At 36.2% G+C, this 21261-nt stretch overlaps 1 protein-coding gene across 1 annotated transcript; it reads right to left on the minus strand.

The window, feature by feature from the left end:
• Nucleotides 1–6851: 6851 nt before the first annotated feature.
• On the minus strand, nucleotides 6852–14141 carry metrn (meteorin, glial cell differentiation regulator). Its single transcript, XM_067377945.1, has 4 exons — nucleotides 13832–14141; nucleotides 12763–13199; nucleotides 9939–9998; nucleotides 6852–8875 (listed from the first exon to the last, which is right to left on the minus strand). Exons 1-4 carry the CDS (start codon nucleotides 13933–13935, stop codon nucleotides 8562–8564), a joined length of 915 nt encoding a protein of 304 aa, XP_067234046.1. The 5' UTR covers nucleotides 13936–14141; the 3' UTR covers nucleotides 6852–8561.
• Between the last annotated feature and the right edge of the window lie 7120 nt (nucleotides 14142–21261).

Consider the following 21261-nt stretch of genomic DNA (forward strand, 5'->3'; position numbering starts at 1 on the left):
GATTTTCAACTCTTTAACGTGTCTGGAGAGAGGAGTTGAGGAGCGAGTAGATAAAGGAGAGGAACAACAATAACGCTGAGGAGAGGAGAAAAAACACAAAACATCAAGAGATTGAGTGAAGAGATAGAGAGAAATGACATGCTGAGCGGTTCAAGGGAACTAGAGGAAAATAACCTGAAGGAAAGTTTGAAAGTACGTGGGCAAGAGGGAGAGGAGGGGGTCCCAAAGTTTTTCCCACACTTCTGTGGTTTAATCCGTGTCATGATTAGGACAAAATTCAGACGCCCTCCTGTAGCCGCTCGACAAAGAATGGACGTTTTTCTCTCACAAACACACATGAACGAACGTGGCTCAGGGTCCGGACCTCTCCTCATGTCTTGGCTCTGTTCCTGTTCTCACAGTCCGTTTGCATGTGTTCACACATTCTGTCCATTATAACAGAGTTTTAGCAGCGGCACTGATTGTACCTCAGGGAAACATTCAAACAACCGTAACCCAGATCTGCCTGTCTGTCACTGATGGGTTTCGGATGCTGGGCAAAAAACTGTGTAGCATTTGTTTTCTTTTAATGTTTGTCAGGTCACATTTCCCATCAGTGTCCGTGTTTTTATTGTGCATTAATTGGTTGATTTAAAACTCACAATGATGTTAATGTGAGGTTTAAACATGGCATGTTTAATTTGTGCACCAAACAAAACAGCAACTGTTTTCTGACAGGTTTCTTAAAGGTGCCATAGAATCAAAAATTGAATTTATCTTGGCATAGTTGAATAACAAGAGTTCAGTACATGGAAATGACATACAGGGAGTCTTAAACTCCATTGTTTCCTCCTTCTTATATAAATCTCATTTGTTTAAAAGACCTCCGAAGAACAGGAGAATCTCAACATAACACCGACTGTTACGTAACAGTCGGGATCATTAATATGTACGCCCCCAATATTTGCATATTCCAGCTCATGTTCAAGGTATTAGACAAGGGCAGCCAGTATTAAAGTCTGGATCTGCACAGCTGAATCATCAGACTAGGTAAGCAAGCAAGAACAATAGCAAAAAATGGCAGATGGAGCGATAATAACTGACATGTCAGGCAGTAATTCATAAACACAACTTCATTCTTTATAAATCTCTCCAACAGTGTGTAATGTTAGCTTTAGCCACAGAGCACTATCAAACTCATTCAGAATCAAATGTAAACATCCAAATAAGCCTCGGGCAGGGAGCGCGAGGATTTAAAGGGGCCGCAGCCTGAATCGGTGCATATTTAATTATGCCCCAAAATAGGCAGTTAAAAAAATGAATTTAAAAAAATCTATGGGTTATTTTGAGCTGAAACTTCACAGACACATTCAGGGGACACCTTAGACTTATATTACATCTTGTAAAAATTGGTCCTAGGGCACCTTTAAACACTAGTCCCGCTCAAATCTGACAAATAAAGGTTTGTCTGGTTAGCATTGTTACATCTAGACTGAAAGGATAGTTCACTCAAAAATGAAAATGATCCCATAATTTACTCACCCTCAAGCCATCCTAGGTGTATATGACTTTATTCTTTCAGATGAACACAATTGGAGTTATGTTAAAAAAATATCCTGCTTCTTCCAAGCTTTATAATGGGAGTAAATGGTACCTGAGATTTTGAAGCCCAAAAAAGTGCATCCATCCATCATAAAAGTAGTCCATACAGCTCCAGGGGGTTAATAAAGTTTTAATTATGGATTTTTGTCTTAAAAAACCTATCGTTTTACTTCAGAAGGCTTTTATTAACCACCTGGATTGCTTTTATGATGGATAAATGCACTTTTTTGGGCTTCAAAATCTCAAGCCCCATTCACTCCCATTATAAAGCTTGGGAGAGGCAGGATATCTTTTAATATAACTCCGATTGTGTTTGGCTGAAAGAAGATAGTCATATACACCTAGGATATATTGAGGGTGAGTAAATTATAGGATAAGTTTAATTTTTAAGTGTACTAACGCTTGAAAAACCATCTTTCTCTGTCAGTGGACAACTAAACTAGCAGTGAATTGTGATAAATCACATATACATCATCATATTATAGTAAATTTTTTAACCAAAAAGCACTCATTTCTAGCCTGACGTGGTCATACTCAATTCTAGTCAGAATATGAGTCTGATACTGCTCCATTGGGCTTTGATTATAGGAACGTATTTCAACCGATCCAGGAAAGACCTCAATTGGATAGACCTACAACCAATCAGAGCTACGGAGTAAGTGACGTATGTTGAGCGACGCATAGTTGTCAACAGAACTCTTCTTAGCGACCATCGGGGCCAGCTGATAAATCAAACTTTTGCCGAATCCCGTAGGAAGGACGGCAAACACATCTTTCCCATCGACAAATGCCTTGATCGCGGTCCTCTGTTCCTCTTTTAAAATGAATGCGCTGTCGATATCTTCTATAACGGACGCGATGGCGGAATCTACACATCTCAGTTCTTCAACAGCCATCATTGTTGTAAACTAATTGACCTTTTGCAAAGACTCGTCCCCCTTAGTTACTGTTGCTTTGTCCGACAAGCCGTGGCGCTGTCACGCCACACAGAGTGGAAAATACATCGCGGAACAAAGAAGAAACTGACAACACATCGACAGACGAGACAGAGCAGGTTACTTATGATATTAAACAAAGTCCCAGCTTTCAAACTGTGTAGTTATTTAAAAAAATCAAACAATAAAAACCGTTTTGTGGCTCTTTAATATGTCGTGACCATGATCGTGACAGATTGCTGTAGCGCCTCAGCTCAAGAGGCTCGTGAACCGATCATCTCTTCCTACTAGTCCATTTATAGCATCAAATAAACATGAATGAACATGAGAATGAATGTTGTTTCAAACGCGGAAAGACGTCAATATGCACAATTTTTCAAGTTTAACTCCACCGATGTTAATCTTCTAACTCTTCACTGCTTTGTTGGACAAAATGGCGGGTGCGGTGTTCTGATTGGTTAGATCGCTTGTCAATCAAACTCCCCAAGCGCTCTTTGATGACGTGGGTGGTTACGTAACCGCAGATAGCCTGTCCATCATCGCCCTGGCAATTTGATTGGCTAGGCCTTCTGGGAGCCGAGCATAATTACTCCACAATGGATCGAGTCCAGACCGAACTTCCCGTCCAAAAAATGTGTGAGGGAAAAAAAAAAAAATATTTTGATTTCCAGGTAAGTTTAGTTCTTTAACGTTTCAAATTTTCATTTATTTTTATTTTTTCATCTAATATTTATATTTAATGACTGTTAATGGACTGAATTTTTTTTTTTTTTCTGTTGCTGGACCTTAAAAACTTGCAAAGAGTTTTGATAAATCACTATTTTTTTCATTATATTATAGTAAAGTTTTTAACCAAAACAGTAATCTCATCTTTACACTACAAAGTAACACTAAATTTAACTTGTTATAGTCGCTTTGGATTAAATAAGCTGCTAAATGAATACATGTAAATGTGAAAATGGATAAAGTTTGTAACATGGACATACGTTTAGTGTGTTTTGTTAACTCTTAATGGTTTTTCTACATCTGATTTCATGTTCTGTCACTGATGTATTAGTCAGGTATTTCTTATTATTTATTAAAATATTGTGGCAACAGATACAGGAGTCAAATGGTTTCTCAGCACCCTTGTTCCTTAAAGGGACATGAAATGTTAATATGTTTTTTTTTTTGACGTTGAGTGATATTATGTTGTTGTGCATGTTGACAGTGTTGTTTTTAATATTAGGAAAGGGTAGTTTTTTTCATGGTTTAAAACCAATGTTGAGCGAATGTCAGTGGAAAAGGAGAGGGAATATGTTTATGATTACACAATTATTAATCTATAAAACAATGCATTTATAGTCTATGAGACTGAGGTGGGAAAAAGTTAATCTAAAGGTTTAAAGGTTGAATTGGGGTACCAGAAGAAAGCTGTCTGTACACATGGTTAGTGTCATGACTTTTAGGACTATTCGAACATGCTTACTCAGATTGTTTTTCTGTGTGACTGCATGTTTAGTGTGATGTGATAATTAGGGTCATTTTGGCGGGAAATAAGAAAGACATTGCCCGCCCCGACCTGAGGAGCTCAGCTCTACACACTCAATCACACACTCACACTAGGGTTTCCCTCCGCATTTTAATGGGATTAGAGCCATCTGCAGACCCTTAAGGAACAAAAGTGTGTTCCTGGAGAAGTCGTGTTCTCTCGTGGGGTTGAAGTGTTATGTCAGCATACTCACACACAGCAGGGATCTAATGCCTTTAAAGGATATTCATGCTAGAACCTAAATCTTGATTATTCCCAACCCAATACTGAAGTTTAGATAAACATAATATTTTATCGAAGTAATATTTTAATCTTGGGGTCTGTAGTAAAAATCTCTTCTGCTCATCAAGGCTACATTTATTTGATCAAAAATACAGTAAAAAAAATTTACACTTTAAAATAACTGTTTTCTATGTGAATATATTGTAAAATGTCATTTATTCCTGAATTTTCAGCATCATGTTTTCAAGATTCTTTGATAAATAGAAAGTTCATAAGAACAGCATTTATTTGAAATAGAAATCTTTTTTAACATTATAAATGTCTGTCACTTTTGATCAGTTTAATGCATTTTAGCTGAATAAAACTTTCTGCATTTTTAGATTTTCAGAAAACATCAGTTTGATTTATAGGCCGTTTTCTTCATTGGGACCAAAAAATGTCCTTACAAGGACAAGGATTTTGGATATTGCCATCTTTGTAGGATACCTGACACACGCACACACACTGCAAAACATTTCCAATACTATACATGAGGTGCCGTAGAATGCGTTTTCAAAAGATGTAATATAAGTCTAAGGTGTCCCCTGAATGTGTCTGTGAAGTTTCAGCTCAAAATACCCCGTAGATTTTTTTAAATTCATTTTTTTAACTGCCTATTTCGGGGCATCATTAAATATGTGCCGATTCAGGCTGCGGCCCCTTTAAATCTCCGCGCTCCCCGCCCCCGAGCTCTCGACTATAATACAGTGCCTAAACAAAGTTCACACAGCTAATATAACCCTCAAATGGATCTTTACAAAGTGTTCATCATGCAGCATGTCTAATCTCGTAAGTATAGTATTTATTTGGATGTTTACATTTGATTCTGAATGAGTTTGATAGTGCTCCGTGGCTTAAGCTAACATTACACACTGTTGGAGAGATTTATAAAGAATGAAGTTGTGTTTATGAATTATACAGACTGCAAGTGTTTAAAATGAAAATAAAGACAGCTCTTGTCTCCGTGAATACAGTAAGAAACGATGGTAACTTTAACCACATTTAACAGTACATTAGCAACATGCTAACAAACATTTAGAAAGACAATTCACAAATATCACTAAAAATATCATGTAATCATGGATCATGTCAGTTATTATTGCTCCATCTGCAATTTTTCGCTATTGTTCTTGCTTGCTTACCTAGTCTGATGATTCAGCTGTGCACATCCAGACGTTTTGCCCTTGTCTAATGCCTTGAACATGGGCTGGCATATGCAAATATTGGGGGTGTACATATTAATCATCCCGACTGTTACGTAACAGTCAGTGTTATGTTGAGATTCGCCTGTTCTTCGGAGGTCTTTTTAACAAATGATATTTATGTAAGAAGGAGGAAACAATGGAGTTTGAAACTCACTGTATGTCATTTCCATGTACTGAACTCTTGTTATTCAACTATGCCAAGATAAATTCAATTTTTAATTCTACAGCACCTTTAAGTCATTCAGAAATATACAATATAGCATAATTCTATGATGTGAAACAGCCTATTAACTCATTACACATTATATAAATAAATTAAATATAAATAGTTATATAAATATATTTATAAAGAAACATATTTCTGTAATGGGTAGGTTTATGGTTAGGGGGCAGAATATACAGTTTGTACAGTATAAAAATCACTGTCTATGGAATGTCCCCATAAAACTTGGACACCCAACGTGTGTGTGTGTGTCTGTAGATATAAATGAACACAATCCAGGTCAGAGAGCTCCTGTCTGCGGGTTGGGCCGCACTCATTTCCTGTTCTATCTCTGGAGCTCTTGAAAGGCCAAACACACACACACTGTTCACCTGAACACACACATACACACACTCACACACCCAAGACAACTCACCAACACCCTTCCTCATTTTCCTGTTATTCACCTTGCAACTACAGTATAAGGTTATACATATGCTAATAATAATAATAATGAAGTGAAACATGGTCAGTATGACAGCAGCCCCGACTTTTATCCTGACAAACATCCTTTCATAGTTACACTACCATCAAACGTTTATTAATAAAGTAAATTAATAGTTTTATTCAGCAAGGATGCATTAAATTGATCAGTAAAGACATGTATGTTACAAAAAAAAAATCTATTTCAAATAAATGCTGTTCTTTTGAATTTTCTATTTATCAAAGAATCCTGAATATATATATATATATATATAATATATCACGGTTTCTCAACTATTTTCAACATTGATAATAATATAAAATGTTTCTTGAGCAGCAAATCATCATATCAGAATGATTTCTGAAGGATCATGTGACACTGAAGACTGGAGTAATGATGCTGAAAATTCAGCTTTGATCACAGGAATAAATTACATTTTACAATATATTCAAATATAAAACATTTTTTTAACTTGTAATAATATTTCACAACATTACTGTTTTTACTGTATTTTTATCAAATAAATACAAGATAAAAGTATGTAGTTTAACACTTTTATTTCAAGTAATTTTCTGTTTAGTATTAGAAAATACTGTGATATTTCTTAACTATATAACCTTCATCAAACTCAGTAATTCAGAAACCAGACAAACACAAATTCGATATGATTTTGTTCTTTATAATTGTATATTTTTTAACCAAACTTTCATACAAACTCTACAATGTTAACAATATTTCCAGTTTTAAAACTCTAAAACATCTTATATACATTGATATCCACATAAACACACATATACATTTATTTTACACACAGCAGTCACATTGGTTTTAAAGACACACTAACAACAAACACAGGCAGCATAAAATATGGCAGCTTCGCATGTCGGTTCGCTCTCCACGTTTGGTTTATCCATTCGTTTGTTTAGTGCACATACATCGCTGACAGTGAATGGATATGAAGCACAAAATAAAGACAAAAGCGATAGCAGATAACCAGAATGAGAGTGCTTGCAGTCCAGCCTGAGACCAGCAGTCAATGTTTTGGTACACAAGTCCACAATTTAAGCTTTACAAAGAGTTTGAGAGCAAGACAGGCAGAGTTATTTCAGACGTTAAGCTTTAAAGTTAAATTATCTTTATAGATTATATCATAAGTACATATATTTGAACTACAAATAAAATCCAGATTTGTGAGCATACCCTGTTAATGTGCGTTCACACTGACAACAGTTTGATCGTGAGAGGTTGTTCCGATTAGAATACAGTATCACATGACCTTCACTCCCATTGTGCCACTGCTCATTTGCATAAAGTTAAACTGCTCAACTTTGTCCAAATGCAAACAGTCTGCAAAAGTCGCCACCTCAAAATGCTAAAATGAATGACGTTTGGTTGCACATTGTTACCGGTGTGAACGCACCTTTTTGTAACAGAAGATCTTTGTGTGCTTCTCAGTATATCTCAAGCTAGCACAACCCGAAATGCTATCAGCTTGATAACATTAGCAACATCAAAGCAAACTAGTGGTGACGTTAACCATGAGGTAATCAGCACATGCTATCTGTAGTCACAGAATAATTAATAGACTATTGCTATCGGATCTGTTTTCATTACTTCATGTTAGCTGCATGCTATTCTCAGCCTGTTAGCATATAAACCATAGCTGATTTCATATTATAGAAATATATTTATATAAAACATCTTTTCCTATGCTACATATAGATGCGTTTTGGTTCTCAGTGCTTGCAGCATCCGGGTATCGCCATTTCCCTTCCTTTCACCAGTGCAAATTTAGAAAATAGATGCTTTTTTTTATAATTTTAAAAATCCTATGTGGAAAAAATATATACTCTCAATACAAAAACAGAGTGTTTAAAATCTTTAAAAACTTTTTCATAATTCATATAAAGGATGACAAATCAATAGGGTTTTTCGGTGGCGCCAAATACTGCAAAAGACAACTGCGCTACATGCATTGCGTACAGCTTATTTACCAACTCAACCCACAAGGTGGGAACAGAGTTTGCCCCAAAATCATGAGGACTTTGGATATTTCAATGATATGATGTTCATATCAAAGTGTCCAAAGACACAATTTCCTGAGTTTAAAAAAAAAGAGGCCCAGTTCAGGAGCCTGAATTCAGGGTGGAATCAGACACCCCAAATGTCCTTATTCAGACATCCAGCTTGATCCAGTGATCTTCACTGAGAATTCCTCGTTGGTTGTTTCTGTGCCTCAGTGTCTTTTCCTCTGTTCTCCCAAACTTTTTTCTTTCTTTCGTTCAGGAGTTTCATCCTAGACCCTGCAAATCAGAATCAAGGGTCCGTCAAGTTTCGCCCGGACGTGATCGTGCTTCTTCCGTCAGTCGTTCACCAGAGTGCAGGGGATCATTAGGGATTGTTTGGCCTGCTCGTATGCCTTCAGGAAGTCTTTATAGCGTGGAGCACAGCCGAGCCACGCCTCACCAAAGTGCACACGCCCGGTAAACAGGAAGCTCCCAGCGCCGGGCCGAACGCCGCACTGCAGAGGTGTACGAATCTCCCCAGACCTCGTCAGACGGCCAGACTCAGGGAACAACGCAAACTTTTGTCGGTAAACTCGCGTAGCACTCACTTTGATCACTGCCGCTTTCAAATTTGAGTCCGTCTCCACTGAACGGATGTTCCCTCGGACCACTAAAAACACAGAAAGCTCCATTAGTATGGACAGATTGATGATAAAGCTTACATATTGCTAATTAACATCACTTCTAAACCAGGAATTGAAGCTGGATGGGTTAAATTAACCAGCTGGACTAGATTGGGTTTGGTGTGAATAAATCAGAAAGTTTGCAAGGAGTAACCTGTTGTGAAGCAAACTAAAACTGAAACCATGAAAACATTTGTTGCATGAAATAAAATAAACTTTAACTGAAATAAAAAAACAAAAATAAAAAACTACTAACCGGTACTGTGTGTGTGTGTGTATATATATATATATATATATATATAGTACCGGTCAAAAGTTTGGAAACATTATTAATTTTAATGTTATTGCAAGAAGTCTCTTATGCTCATCATACATGCATTTATTTGATAAAAAATACAGAAAAATCTGTAATATTCTGAAATATTATTACAGTGTAAAATAACTGTTTTCTATTTTAATATACTTTAAAATATAATTTATTTTTGTGATGCAAAGCTGATTTTTTATCTGCCATTACTCCAGTTTCAGTGTCACATGATCCTTCAGAAATCATTCTAATATGTTGATTATTATCAATGTTGAAAACATTATCAATATTACAGTTTTTTCTGTATTTTTGATCAAATAAATGCAGGCTTGATGAGACTTCTTTCAAAAAAATTACAAATAGTAGTTTTCAAACTTTTGACCGGTACTATATATATATAAGACTAAATATATATAAACTAAAACTGAAATAAAATTAATAAAAAAGACTTAAAAAAATTTAAAAAATAATTAAAAATATTAATAAAAACATAATAGTATCTCAATTATGCTAAAATGTCAGACCCTTACTTGGGTTTGAACCTGTGACCTTTAGGGTTGCCAGTCCAGATCTTTAACTAAACCACCAGAAAGTGTGGCGTAGAGGTTTAAGATCTGGATTGGTAGCTGAAGGTTGAAGGTTTGAGGTTTTTGCTGTCCACTCTTAGTGGAAATGTCCTGTTGATTGCTTTTAATAAAGAAACTTTTATCCTCAAAATCGAAAAACTAAATTCAAATACTCACCAAAGTCACTAGTGCACACAGCCATCAGAATCTCTGTGTTATTGCACGGCCTGCAGGCTCCTGAGAGAGAAAGAGAAGAAGAATGAGACACGAGTCAAGATGAGGTGTAACGCGCAGCTGCTTCTTTACGGCTCTTCGGTTGAGGTGTGATGGATGTGAATGACCTTCTGATAGGTGTGAGCCATCTCAGCTGATCAAAGCTCATGAGAGAGGTGTGTAATGTATCTCCTCTTTCTGCTACCTAACACTTCCCTCTTCCTCTCTATTGTTCCTTTGCCTGATCTATATGGGCTAGTAAAGTGAACAGCTGATCTTATAAAACCCACCCACACAGAAACTATAGTTTCTAGTCAAAATACCAGACTTTGAGTCAAGGTAGATGGCTTAATTCATTTGAAACGAATGAAAATGATGCTTTGATGGTTGTGCTAATCTGAATTTCCTCAATTTTTTGTTACATTTTTTGCTTTAACTTCATATTTGTCAACATTGAAACTTCTACATAACACAAAAAATGGTAACACTTTAGGGTCCAATTCTTACTATTCACTAACTAGTCTCTTATTAGCATGCATATTACTAGGATATTGGCTGTTTAAAAGCACATATTAATGCCTTATTCTGCATGATCATATTCTACATCCCTTAATCCTTCCCAATTCACAAACTTAACTACCTTACTAACTATTAATAAGCACTAATTAGGAGTTTGAGGCAAAAGTTGTAGTTAATAGTGAGAATTAGAAAAATGTCAATTTAATGTATAAATGTAATGAAATGTAATATAAATTTAAATATACAAGATTCAAAAAGTGTTCCAAAATTAAAAATCACCGTAAATTAATTTGAATCTGTGTTATTTTAGTATCATTGAGACACTAGTTTTTAATAATATTTTGAATGGGTTTTTATTTGTATATTTTCCATGTTAATTTTATTAAATTTTTTTGTTGTTGTAATTTTATGGTGTGTTTTTGTAATTTTTATTATTTTTTTTATGTCTATATAGTTTATTTTCCTTAGATTTTTATTTGTATATTTTCCTTGTTAATTTTAGTTCATTATTTTTGTAATTTTATGGTGTATTTTTGTCATTTTTATTAGTTTTTTTAATGCCTATATAGTTTATATTCCTTTTTATGACAGTTTTAGTTATTTTACTACATTAAATTAAACAAAATGAATATGAAAAATGTTGCCAACATGCTGAAATAACATTATATATATATATATATATATATGAGAGAGAGAGAGAGAGAGAGAGAGAAATTGGCACTGGCTGACAACATTTTCTCTACTCAACATCCATTCTGCACTCCAGATATTGGCCGTATCGATTGAGCATTACTTAAAGTTGAGCACTACCTAAATTCATCATTATTAAAAGTTGAAACGAATGCAGCTCGAGCTCATTTCTGCAGGCCGCACAGCTACACATGTGCACTTTCAAACGGAGCAACAGGTGTCTGTGTGGGTGTGTGAGAGAGAGAGAGAGAAAGTTGTTGGCCCTTTAAAACTTTAAACGTCCTTCCCTGTCTCCTCTCTGCTCCCAAAACTCTGAACAAAAGATCTGCTTTTCAGTTGCGTGGTTTCCCCCCCAACCCCCCCGTTACCATGGCGACTGTGCTCTCATGCAATTCTCTGAAATGGCTCGCTATGGAGATAACCCCCCTCCATACTAAGCTTTTGTCTTTCTCTCCCTCCCCCTCCCCTCTCGTCTTTTCCGCTCTTCGAATCCGAACGCTCCCTCCCCCATTTCTCACAACTGGCTGGAAGGAGCTGCCCAGCTGAGATGAGCTAAACGTTACTTTTAAATAACTGCAATGCTACAATTACAGGTTGAGAAGTAAAAGTGATGAATTAGTGCTTTTCAAGAAGCAACTTGTGGGATTCTTCACATGCTGGATCTTCTCTAAAATGCATTGCTCTAAAGTTCAAGTCTTGTAAAAGTTTGAATGAATGCTCTGTTCGTGATCCTCGTTCTGCACCCCCATCCTCCCAAAGGTTAAAGGGCAGCTCAAACTCAACCTAATTTTGGAGAACTTCATCTCCAACCTTGCATAGTTTCATAGTGTTTGAGTGGGTTTTTCTGCAGAAACATTTAATGCTCAGTTAATAAAATAACACCATCCCAGAAATATATTAAATATACCCTTACAGTTATTATTAAAATTTAATTTTTTTATATATATATTTTAATTTCCATTTTATTTGGTTTTAGTAATCTTGTATGTTTTTGTCATTTTCTCTATTATTATTATTTCTATATTTTTTTAAATGTCTATTTTGTTTTTATTAATTTTGTTTCAGTTTTACTTATTTTAGTACTTTAAGTTAAATGAAAATATTTTAAATAAATTCAGTTTTTTTAATATATATTTTATTTCAAATAAAAAATTTGACATTTTGACAAATTGACATTAATAACCCTGGTTTTAGATTAGATATTTTGGGCCAATACAGAATTATAAATCTTAGTTTTCAGATATAAATTCCAAAATTGACTAACATTCTCTGAATTTTGAGTAAGTGTTGTGTATAATTGTTTTTTGTTCTTTTCATTGTTGCATTATATATAGACAGACAGATAGATAGATAGATAGATAGGTAGATAGATAGATAGATAGATAGATAGATAGATAGATAGATAGATAGATAGATAGATAGATAGATAGATAGATAGATAGATAGATAGATAGATAGATGGAATGATAGATGGAATGATAGATGGAATGATAGATGGAAAGATAGATAGATAGATAGATAGATAGATAGATAGATGTTGCATTATATATATCACTACTGCATCTTCTAGTATATTCACCTTCACTGCCAATTGGATCCGTGTTGACTGACGGCTGCGCCATCCAATCCCCTCTCAGCTCGTAGCGAAACGCTGCGATGCGTCTGCTGATGTCTTGATGTGGTGTTGCTTGCAGGAAGAGGGCTGTTCGTTCTCCGGGCATGGCACTGAAGCAGCGCACATGGGCTGGGCCGGGCGTCTCGGATGTCTCGTCTCCCACCAGAAGCTCCAGGACCCCGTCTCGCTCCAGGTAGAGCTGAGCTCCTCCCCAATGCTGATCCGGCTTGATGCAGGCCGACACCGGGCTCCTGCTGGACTCGCCTGGAACCATGGCGCTCCACGGCAGTCGGGGCGATAGGGTGAGACGCAGCGCTCCAGCGGGGTACAGCCACTCCACCGAGCCCTCCGCACACCTCAACCAAACCTGCTCCACATTCTTCACCGCCTGAGAGAGACCACTGCAGAGATGGAAACAAGTCATTAATTATTTTTCCTGTATAATTCCCGTGCCTAACCACAAGCAGATCAACTTACAATTTGTCACTGACTTTTGTGCACATGACAAATAAACTTGAAACTTGAATTTGTCCAGTGGGTATTAAAGTTGCAGGAAAAGTTCAACGCCCCCTACTGGTTGCTTTAACTGCAGTCATTTAAACTTACCGCACTAATACAAACAGCCACTGCAGCACTCATATCACATTTCCTATTAGTTTTTATTTCTTCCTTATATTTTATAAACTAAGGGCTTAATTTACCATTTTTGTGCAAATTTACCCTTGCCATTTGCACAAAATGCTCATCCAAACTTGACTATATCCACAAACTATACTTAGATAGATAGATAGATATATTTTTTTTACTATTATACAAAATATTTTACTAATGATTACTATTATAATATTATAGTATAATTATAAAAAGTATAGTATAATTTGCATACTTTTTGCACACTTAAAATTGCACAGAAATCATGTAGGATAGCAGGAAAAATCAATGCATTTTAGGACAAAACGTAAAAAAAAAATACATACGCAATAAATGAAAAACCAACATAAAGCATTCAACTCTGTGTGTTGTTGATATTTACCTTCCCCTCCAGCTACACTGGTCTTCGGAGTAATTTGCCATCGTGAAGCCGGTCAGAAATGAAATCCAAAGCGCAAAATTCCTCAACAAGCCCCAAACCTCCATCACTGCGCAGAGAGACGCTGCGGGTATCCAGAGGCGCGTGCGTAAAGTCCTTCTCTTCGCTGCTTTTCCAAACGTATATTTAAACAAAACGAAAAACTACTAATTCCATAATGTTGTCTGATCTAAAAGACTGATCTGTCTAAACTAAACTTTCCCTCTCTTTCTGCAGATCAGTCCGTATCGCTCGAGCAGTATGACTGACACCGTGCGCGCAGCTGCTGACTGACTGACTGACTGGAGTTCCAGCGCAAGAGTTTCAGAACTGGACTAAACTTTAAACTCCGCCCACCGCAGGAGGCGTGGCTTCACCACAGTTAAAGTCCAATGAATGGCATCTCGTCTATTCACACTGCAGGATTACGACGGAAGAATATTTAATCAGCCTCTTCTGAATGTATGTGAAGGATTTGAAACATAACACGCGGTTGGCAGTAGCGCCGAATCATTTTAGCGAATCAATTAGTTCAATGAACCGATTCAATGATTCACTGATTCTTTTTTGTCATGTCCCTAAATATGTAATTTAAAGGGATAGTTCACACAGGGATAGTAGTCTTCATCTCTGAAGTTGTTCCAAACCTGTATGAATTTCTTTCTTCTGTTGAACACAAAAGAAGATTTTGAAGAATGTCGGTAACCAAACAGTTGATTAATTTCTATAATATTTTTCTCTATACTATGGAAGTCAGTGGGGCCCATTAACTGTTTGGTTACCCATACAGATTGAGAGTGAGTGACAGAATTTTCATTTTTGGGTGAACTATCCCTTTAAGAGTTTCATTTTTATCACTGTTTTTAAATTAGTTTATATACACTCTAAAAAGTGTTTGGTTAAAAACAACCCAAGTTGGGTTAAAAATGGACAAACCCAGCGGTTGGATTAAATGTTTGCCCAACCTACTGGGTAGTTTTATTTAGCTCAACTAGTGTATAAAAAATACTGTATTGCTTGCTTAAAATGACCACAAATTAACATAAAATATAGCTAATGTTTAATAAATTAACGTTTATTAAGTTTAATGAATAATAATTAAACAATAAACATTTATTACATTGCATAATAATAAATGTTCATCTTTTGATTATTATTGTTGCCTCTAATAATTATGTGTCTGATTTTCTGAACCTATTTTGGGTTCATTTTAAGCCAGACATAGTCATTTTTAAACAATAGTTGGGTTAAATAAAAGTACCAGCAGCTTGGGCAAACATTAAACCCAACTGCTGGGTTAAAACAACCCAATCACTGGGTTTGTCCATTTTCAACCCAACTTGAGTTGTTTTTAAGCCAGCATTTTTAGATTGCAATTAATTTGTGTTGTTTACTGTTTCAAAACAATATTAACGTTAACATTTTCCCAGTATGATTAATATTATAAGGTGCATATCATACAGTGCATTTTTGCCCCATATATTGAATTTTGTTGTCATTTTAATTGCTTTATACTAGGCTACCTCACACAGTGAAAGCGTTTACTTGTTAAAACGGCAATTACAATATACAACAATTTTCTTTTTTCCCCAAACCAGGTCCATTTGTACGGTGTTTCTCCATAGTCGTTGTGTCTTCTAGGAAATGTAGCAGTTTTATTAAAGTCACCATGAAATCAAATCTGATAATTCTTGTTTTTTTATGTAATATTGCCTTGTTTATTATAAATAATTTATCCCTGCACATCATTCTTTTATTTTTTAGTTCATATGCCCTTATAATATCAAGAACGTATTTGTCAATACTAACAACATTGTTCTCAAGTCGGTGATTTACAAACAAATGTCAGTCTGTTCCAACTGAATCATTTCATAGAGTCGGTTCAAAAGAATTCATTGTCAAATCAGTAGTTTTTCCACACATTTTGTGTTTCCTCTCCAGCTTTCAGAGCGAAATGCAAAAACCTTTGCTTTTACATGGATAAAGGCTTTACATTACCATGTAGTCAAAAGTTAAATTGTAATGCAATCGATCCTAATTATAATATTCATTGTAACCTAATTAAGATGGCTGGAAGTTGAGTCATTTCTGTTTGTAATGCAGTATTTGTCTAAAAATAAGGTGCTTGAAAACTGAATAGAAAACTGCAAGATGTGGTCAAAGCTGAGAAGGACTAGGATGAAATCAGCTGAACGCATGATAAATCCACTCCAATGCTCCCACTTAAACTTATGGAGAGAGGCAAAGCAGAGGGGGATGGCTGGGTTGGTTGGGGGTAAATGCAGCTCTCTGCATGACGCCTGCCCTCTCTTCAGCCCATGCTGAGGGCCTCTTTCATCTTACTGCATTATAAGCAAATCAAATATTCTTTTGTACCACCATTTCAATCTATCTTTATGGATAGTGTGCATGTGTGTGTGTACGCAAGTGTGTGCCTTTGATGTGGTTATGACAGGACCTTTGACATATTCAAAGCCTCATGTCCAGTAGCCCTGCTGAGGTGTGTGTATAGTGTGTGTGTTTTGTGTTCCCTGCTGATCTGCTGTGTATAAAGTGAGGCTTTTGTTCTCTGATGGCCACTTCAAAGAATAGACACATGAAAGCTAACATGAACATGCATGCATGTGTGTGCATCTGTATGTTTAGTGTTGCAGTGTTGCACAGCAAGACATTTGACTTGTTTTTGATAAATATAGTCTCAGATTTGCACACCAAACCCATCTTTTGCAAACTATGAAATATTATAAAACCAAGCTGTGATTATCAGTGGAATTTAGTGAAATACAGCTTAACTATGATCATATCTGGATTGATGTTGATGCATTATATATTTAAGGGTTCAAGCTCGTAACGCTCAAACCCTGTTGTAATTGTTAAAATTTCCAAGAATCAGCATTCTCCCCTAAAAGTGATTGGGCAGACCAAACTGTAAGTCGTAGAGACTTGAAAATTTGAGGGCTGGGTAGTACTCACACCATCTACAACATCACCAAGGCTCGCTCAGATCGGCCTGACGGGGGCGCTACAGAGGTCAAAAGTACAAAATGGCTCATAACTCCAAAATTGCAAGGCATAGGCTTCATTTTGGTGAAGTTTTGGGGTAAATTTGGGATGTTTTGAAAAACTTTTGCAAACTAGTCTTAGGTTTTTGGCCTGATCGGAACCAAACCAGTGCAGTGAGATTCTCTGCAGTCTGATTGTCAATAGTTATCAAAAAAGGTTCCTCAGGACCGTCAAAACGTTCAAAATGGGTGGAGCCACTTTTACTAAAATGGCTATAACTTGTGAATGGAATGAGATATTATCACCAAACTTGGCACACATATGTAAGAGCTCATTCTGTGGTCACGTGGAAAAGGACACAGCAACTGGCCACTTGGTGGCGCTATAACATGGGGAAAAACATAAAAATGGCTATAACTACTATACCGTTAGTCCTATCGACTTGAAAATTAGCATGCAGTGTCTTTGCCCAAGGTGCCACCATTGCCTATGAGGACATTTACATATCTCAAAAAACATGGCCAGCATCAGCCACTGAAATCTGAGCATTTATCTCACAAGGTTAACGGAGGCCGATTGAAGCGAAACACGATGGGCCTGTTTGACTCAAAGCCCTAGAGGCCTGTGAGAATTTCAAAAGAAAACGGCCACCGGGGGCCACCTTCACGTTTTTCACTTGCGTAAAAGATGGTGTATCATGCATGCCCACGACATTCGTACCACATGGTAGAACTCCTCATTCTGAGCAACTTTGCCTCTACACTGTAAAAAAAATCCTGTTGTTTCTACGGAAAAATACCGGCAGCTGTGGTTACCAGAACAATACTGTAAAAATGACATCAAACCGTAAACATACTTACGGAGTTACATGTGAATTTTACAATTTGAAATATGTATATTTAACATTGGATTTCAGTACACTATAAAAAAAATCCCAGTAAAATTTACAGTAAAATAACGTATTTCATTAACTGATATAATGTTAATTTACCAACCCAATGAAGTACTAATATCTGTTTTGTACCTTTATAATACACTGACTGTCACCAAACACAGTGGTGATGAGAGTCACATAATGAATCAAAGTTCATCACAAGCAGCTTTTCCACAAGCTGAGGAGGACAACACTAACATATAGAAGGCGCACACAGTGTCATTCACACACACACACTTAAACACCATCATGGTAACATGCATGACATTTTTAAAATGCAATAAACATTAATTTAACAACATTAGATGTAACATAAAACCCTAATGTACATAACTGATTAGAAAAAAAATGAGAAAAACTAAGAAGAAACAGTTATTTCAACAAAAATATATCAAATGTGAAGTGTCACGCAGGGAATTGTGGGAATGTCAATTTATGGTTTTTCACTGTAAATTTTACAATGAATTGTTATTTTTCATTTTCAAAAACTGTGAATTTAATGGTATTTTACCATAAAATTACATTAAATGTACCGTTAGATCTTTTACAGTTATTCAGCGTATATAGTACGGAAACTTTCTGTAAACCAATTAACAGTTTTTCACCGCAACATTTTTACAGTCTTTTACTGTTAAAATCACGTTAATTTTTTACAATGTAGAACCGCCTCTGTCCATCGAATTGTTCATTGAATATTGGAGATTATTTCAAAAACCAACACTGGCAAACTAGTCCTAAAATTTTGGCTCAACCTCAATAACTGTTAAAAAGCTTTAAAAACTATATATTTCCTTTGGTAAATTGCCTGTATTGGCTATAAATGGTCTTTTCCATCTATGATCGAGATAGATAGAAACATAATAGCTTTTTATGCATGTGCATAAAGGCCTTAAAGCGCTTGAACCTTGATAATTGCTGCTCGCAGCTATATTTTCTTATGTTTTCGAAGCATTTTAAGGACAATTTGATTTTTGAGAGGACTCGCTGACCACCTTTTCAACAAAACAACTTTTCGATCACTCTAATCGATCTTAGCCCTCAACAAATCAGCTTTCAACTTTATTTAAGCTCTGAATGACTGTTCTGCTCTGTGATTGGTGTTTTCACCCTCATTCAAGCATGTTCCTCAAGTCCAATTATTGGTTTCTGTGTGTGTGTGTTTGGGGGTGGAATAGTGTCAGAACTTGATCCAGCTGTGTTTGCAGTCTTTCCCCTCGACGCACACGAACACACACACACTCACATGAGAAAGAGCAATGAGAACAACAGTGTCATTTTTCACAGCTCTCTCATAGGGGTTTGCCGGCAAATACAGCATTGTGTGCGTTTCCTCAATGAAGGCACTTCTTACGTTGCTATAATGGAAAGATTAAAGGACACGGAGAGACAGTGAGATTGAAAGAAGGGTCATATATAGTAGAAAGGGCAGAAAGATTGTGTTTATAGCGTCACTTTCATTGTGTGCAAACTTACAAAGGCTTAAACTCAAGTTTGTCTATAGCCTATATTTTTTTATGCCAAGAACATTTTTAATCTTTTTGTTGAAACCAACATTATGTGATGCGTTTTGGCTTAATGGTAACTTTATAGCTGTAAAGTTAGTTTGAATCACTATTAACAAGTGATGTTTGACTAAATATAGATTTCTCTCACATAATTTCTTAGTTTGAAAAGCACATTTAGATGCGTGTGTTTGAGAACTCCTAGTGATGTTTCGGGAAAACGAGTGAGTTTGTAAACAAGAGCTCGGGAGAGACACGGAGGCCAATCTTCCGTACACACACCCGACACTAAACACACACACACACACTCATACTAACACATATGTAATAGTGTACTTTCTCAGATACACCACAGCTGTGTGGTCATGTTTCTTTACTCTTTTTCCTCTTAAATGTTGTAAGAATATTTAACCTCACTTTAGCACATCAATGTCAATCATGAAGACACTATTTCACACACAGCAGTACATCCACTGATTTTAGATATCATTTAACATTACAATTCGTATTCACATCGAGAATTAAAAGAAAATGACTTTTATCTGTTTATTAAGATTTATTAATGCTTTGACACTGGAATAAAATCCCCCATAACCATAGTTAAATAAAAGTTACATGTAATAATCATAATAATAATAATAATAAAAAACAACAATTCCTCTGCCTAATAATGTAGTTTATATGTGAAATGTACACTCTAAAAAATTATGGGTTAAAAAAAAACCCAAGTTGGGTTGAAAATGGACAAACCCAGCAGTTGGGTTAAATGTTTGCCCAACCTGCTGGGTAGTTTTACTTAACTCAACTATTAGGGTTAAACATTACAGTATTGCTTACTTAAAATGAACCCCAAATATCTTGAAAATTAACATTTATTATATGTTTAATAAATGAACAGTTTAATTTCATTTTAGATTCATTTTAAGTCAGCCATATAGTCATTTTCAAACAATAGTTGGGTTAAATAAAACTACCCAGCAGGTTGGGCAAACATTTAACCCAACTCCTGGGTTTGTCCATTTTCAACCCTGTAATGTAATGCATCCTTACTGAATGTACTTATTTATTTTATTGAGCTATTTTTAATAGTATTTCTTGCTACTCATTTATTTTGCATCATGCAAACAAAATTCCCTCCATCTCCCCCATGTCTCTAAAGCAGTATTTCTGCATTTCATCAGTTTAAGTGTGTCCACCCATCCTCCCATCTTCTATCCCTCCCCCTTCAGCATTCACTCATTTTCTTCTTCATTGACTCAGACGGATATATCTCTGTGCCTCTCTCTCTCTCCGCGTCTCCGCGTCCCTCCCTCAGTCTGGACTCCTCTCTCTCATTGTGTGTCCGTTCACATTAAGCATGATTAGCTCACACCCTCTCGCACACACGTTCACACAGCCTTATTCACAGACAATGAACGCATGCCAGTGCAGTTTGACCCCCGAGAGCCACCTCTCCTCCCCCTGCCCTCAGCACCACCGTCTAAAATATCTTCAGTCTTTTGAGAGAAAAGTCAGTCAGGATTCTTTAAACAGGCCGAATCAGCAAGATGTCACAAATGATCTTTTCAACATCTCCTAAACACATGAGATTTTTGCATAAGTGTCCTGCTGAGCAAAAGACCCGAGTAATGTGTCTCATGTAGAGTTTCAGAAGAGATCTCAATATGCTCAGATTTTTCCAAGATCACAAAATGTGCAATTAAAAAACATCTCAATGTGAGCCCAAACATTTGACACCAAATGCTGTTGTCTTTGTACTGTCACGAATGGCTGAAGAGAGCAGACGACGAAAGGAGTAGAAAAAAAAGCCTTTAATTAAATCCACAACGTAAACACAACCACTTTTAAAATAGACAATACTGAACAAATGAACTGAGGAAACATAAGGTTTAAATAAATGGGGAGAGTAATCAAGATAAAATGGAACAGGTGTGTAGAACTAATTAACAACCAAG

The sequence above is a fragment of the Chanodichthys erythropterus genome, chromosome 23 (assembly GCF_024489055.1).
Source record: "Chanodichthys erythropterus isolate Z2021 chromosome 23, ASM2448905v1, whole genome shotgun sequence".
Taxonomy (NCBI): domain Eukaryota; kingdom Metazoa; phylum Chordata; class Actinopteri; order Cypriniformes; family Xenocyprididae; genus Chanodichthys; species Chanodichthys erythropterus.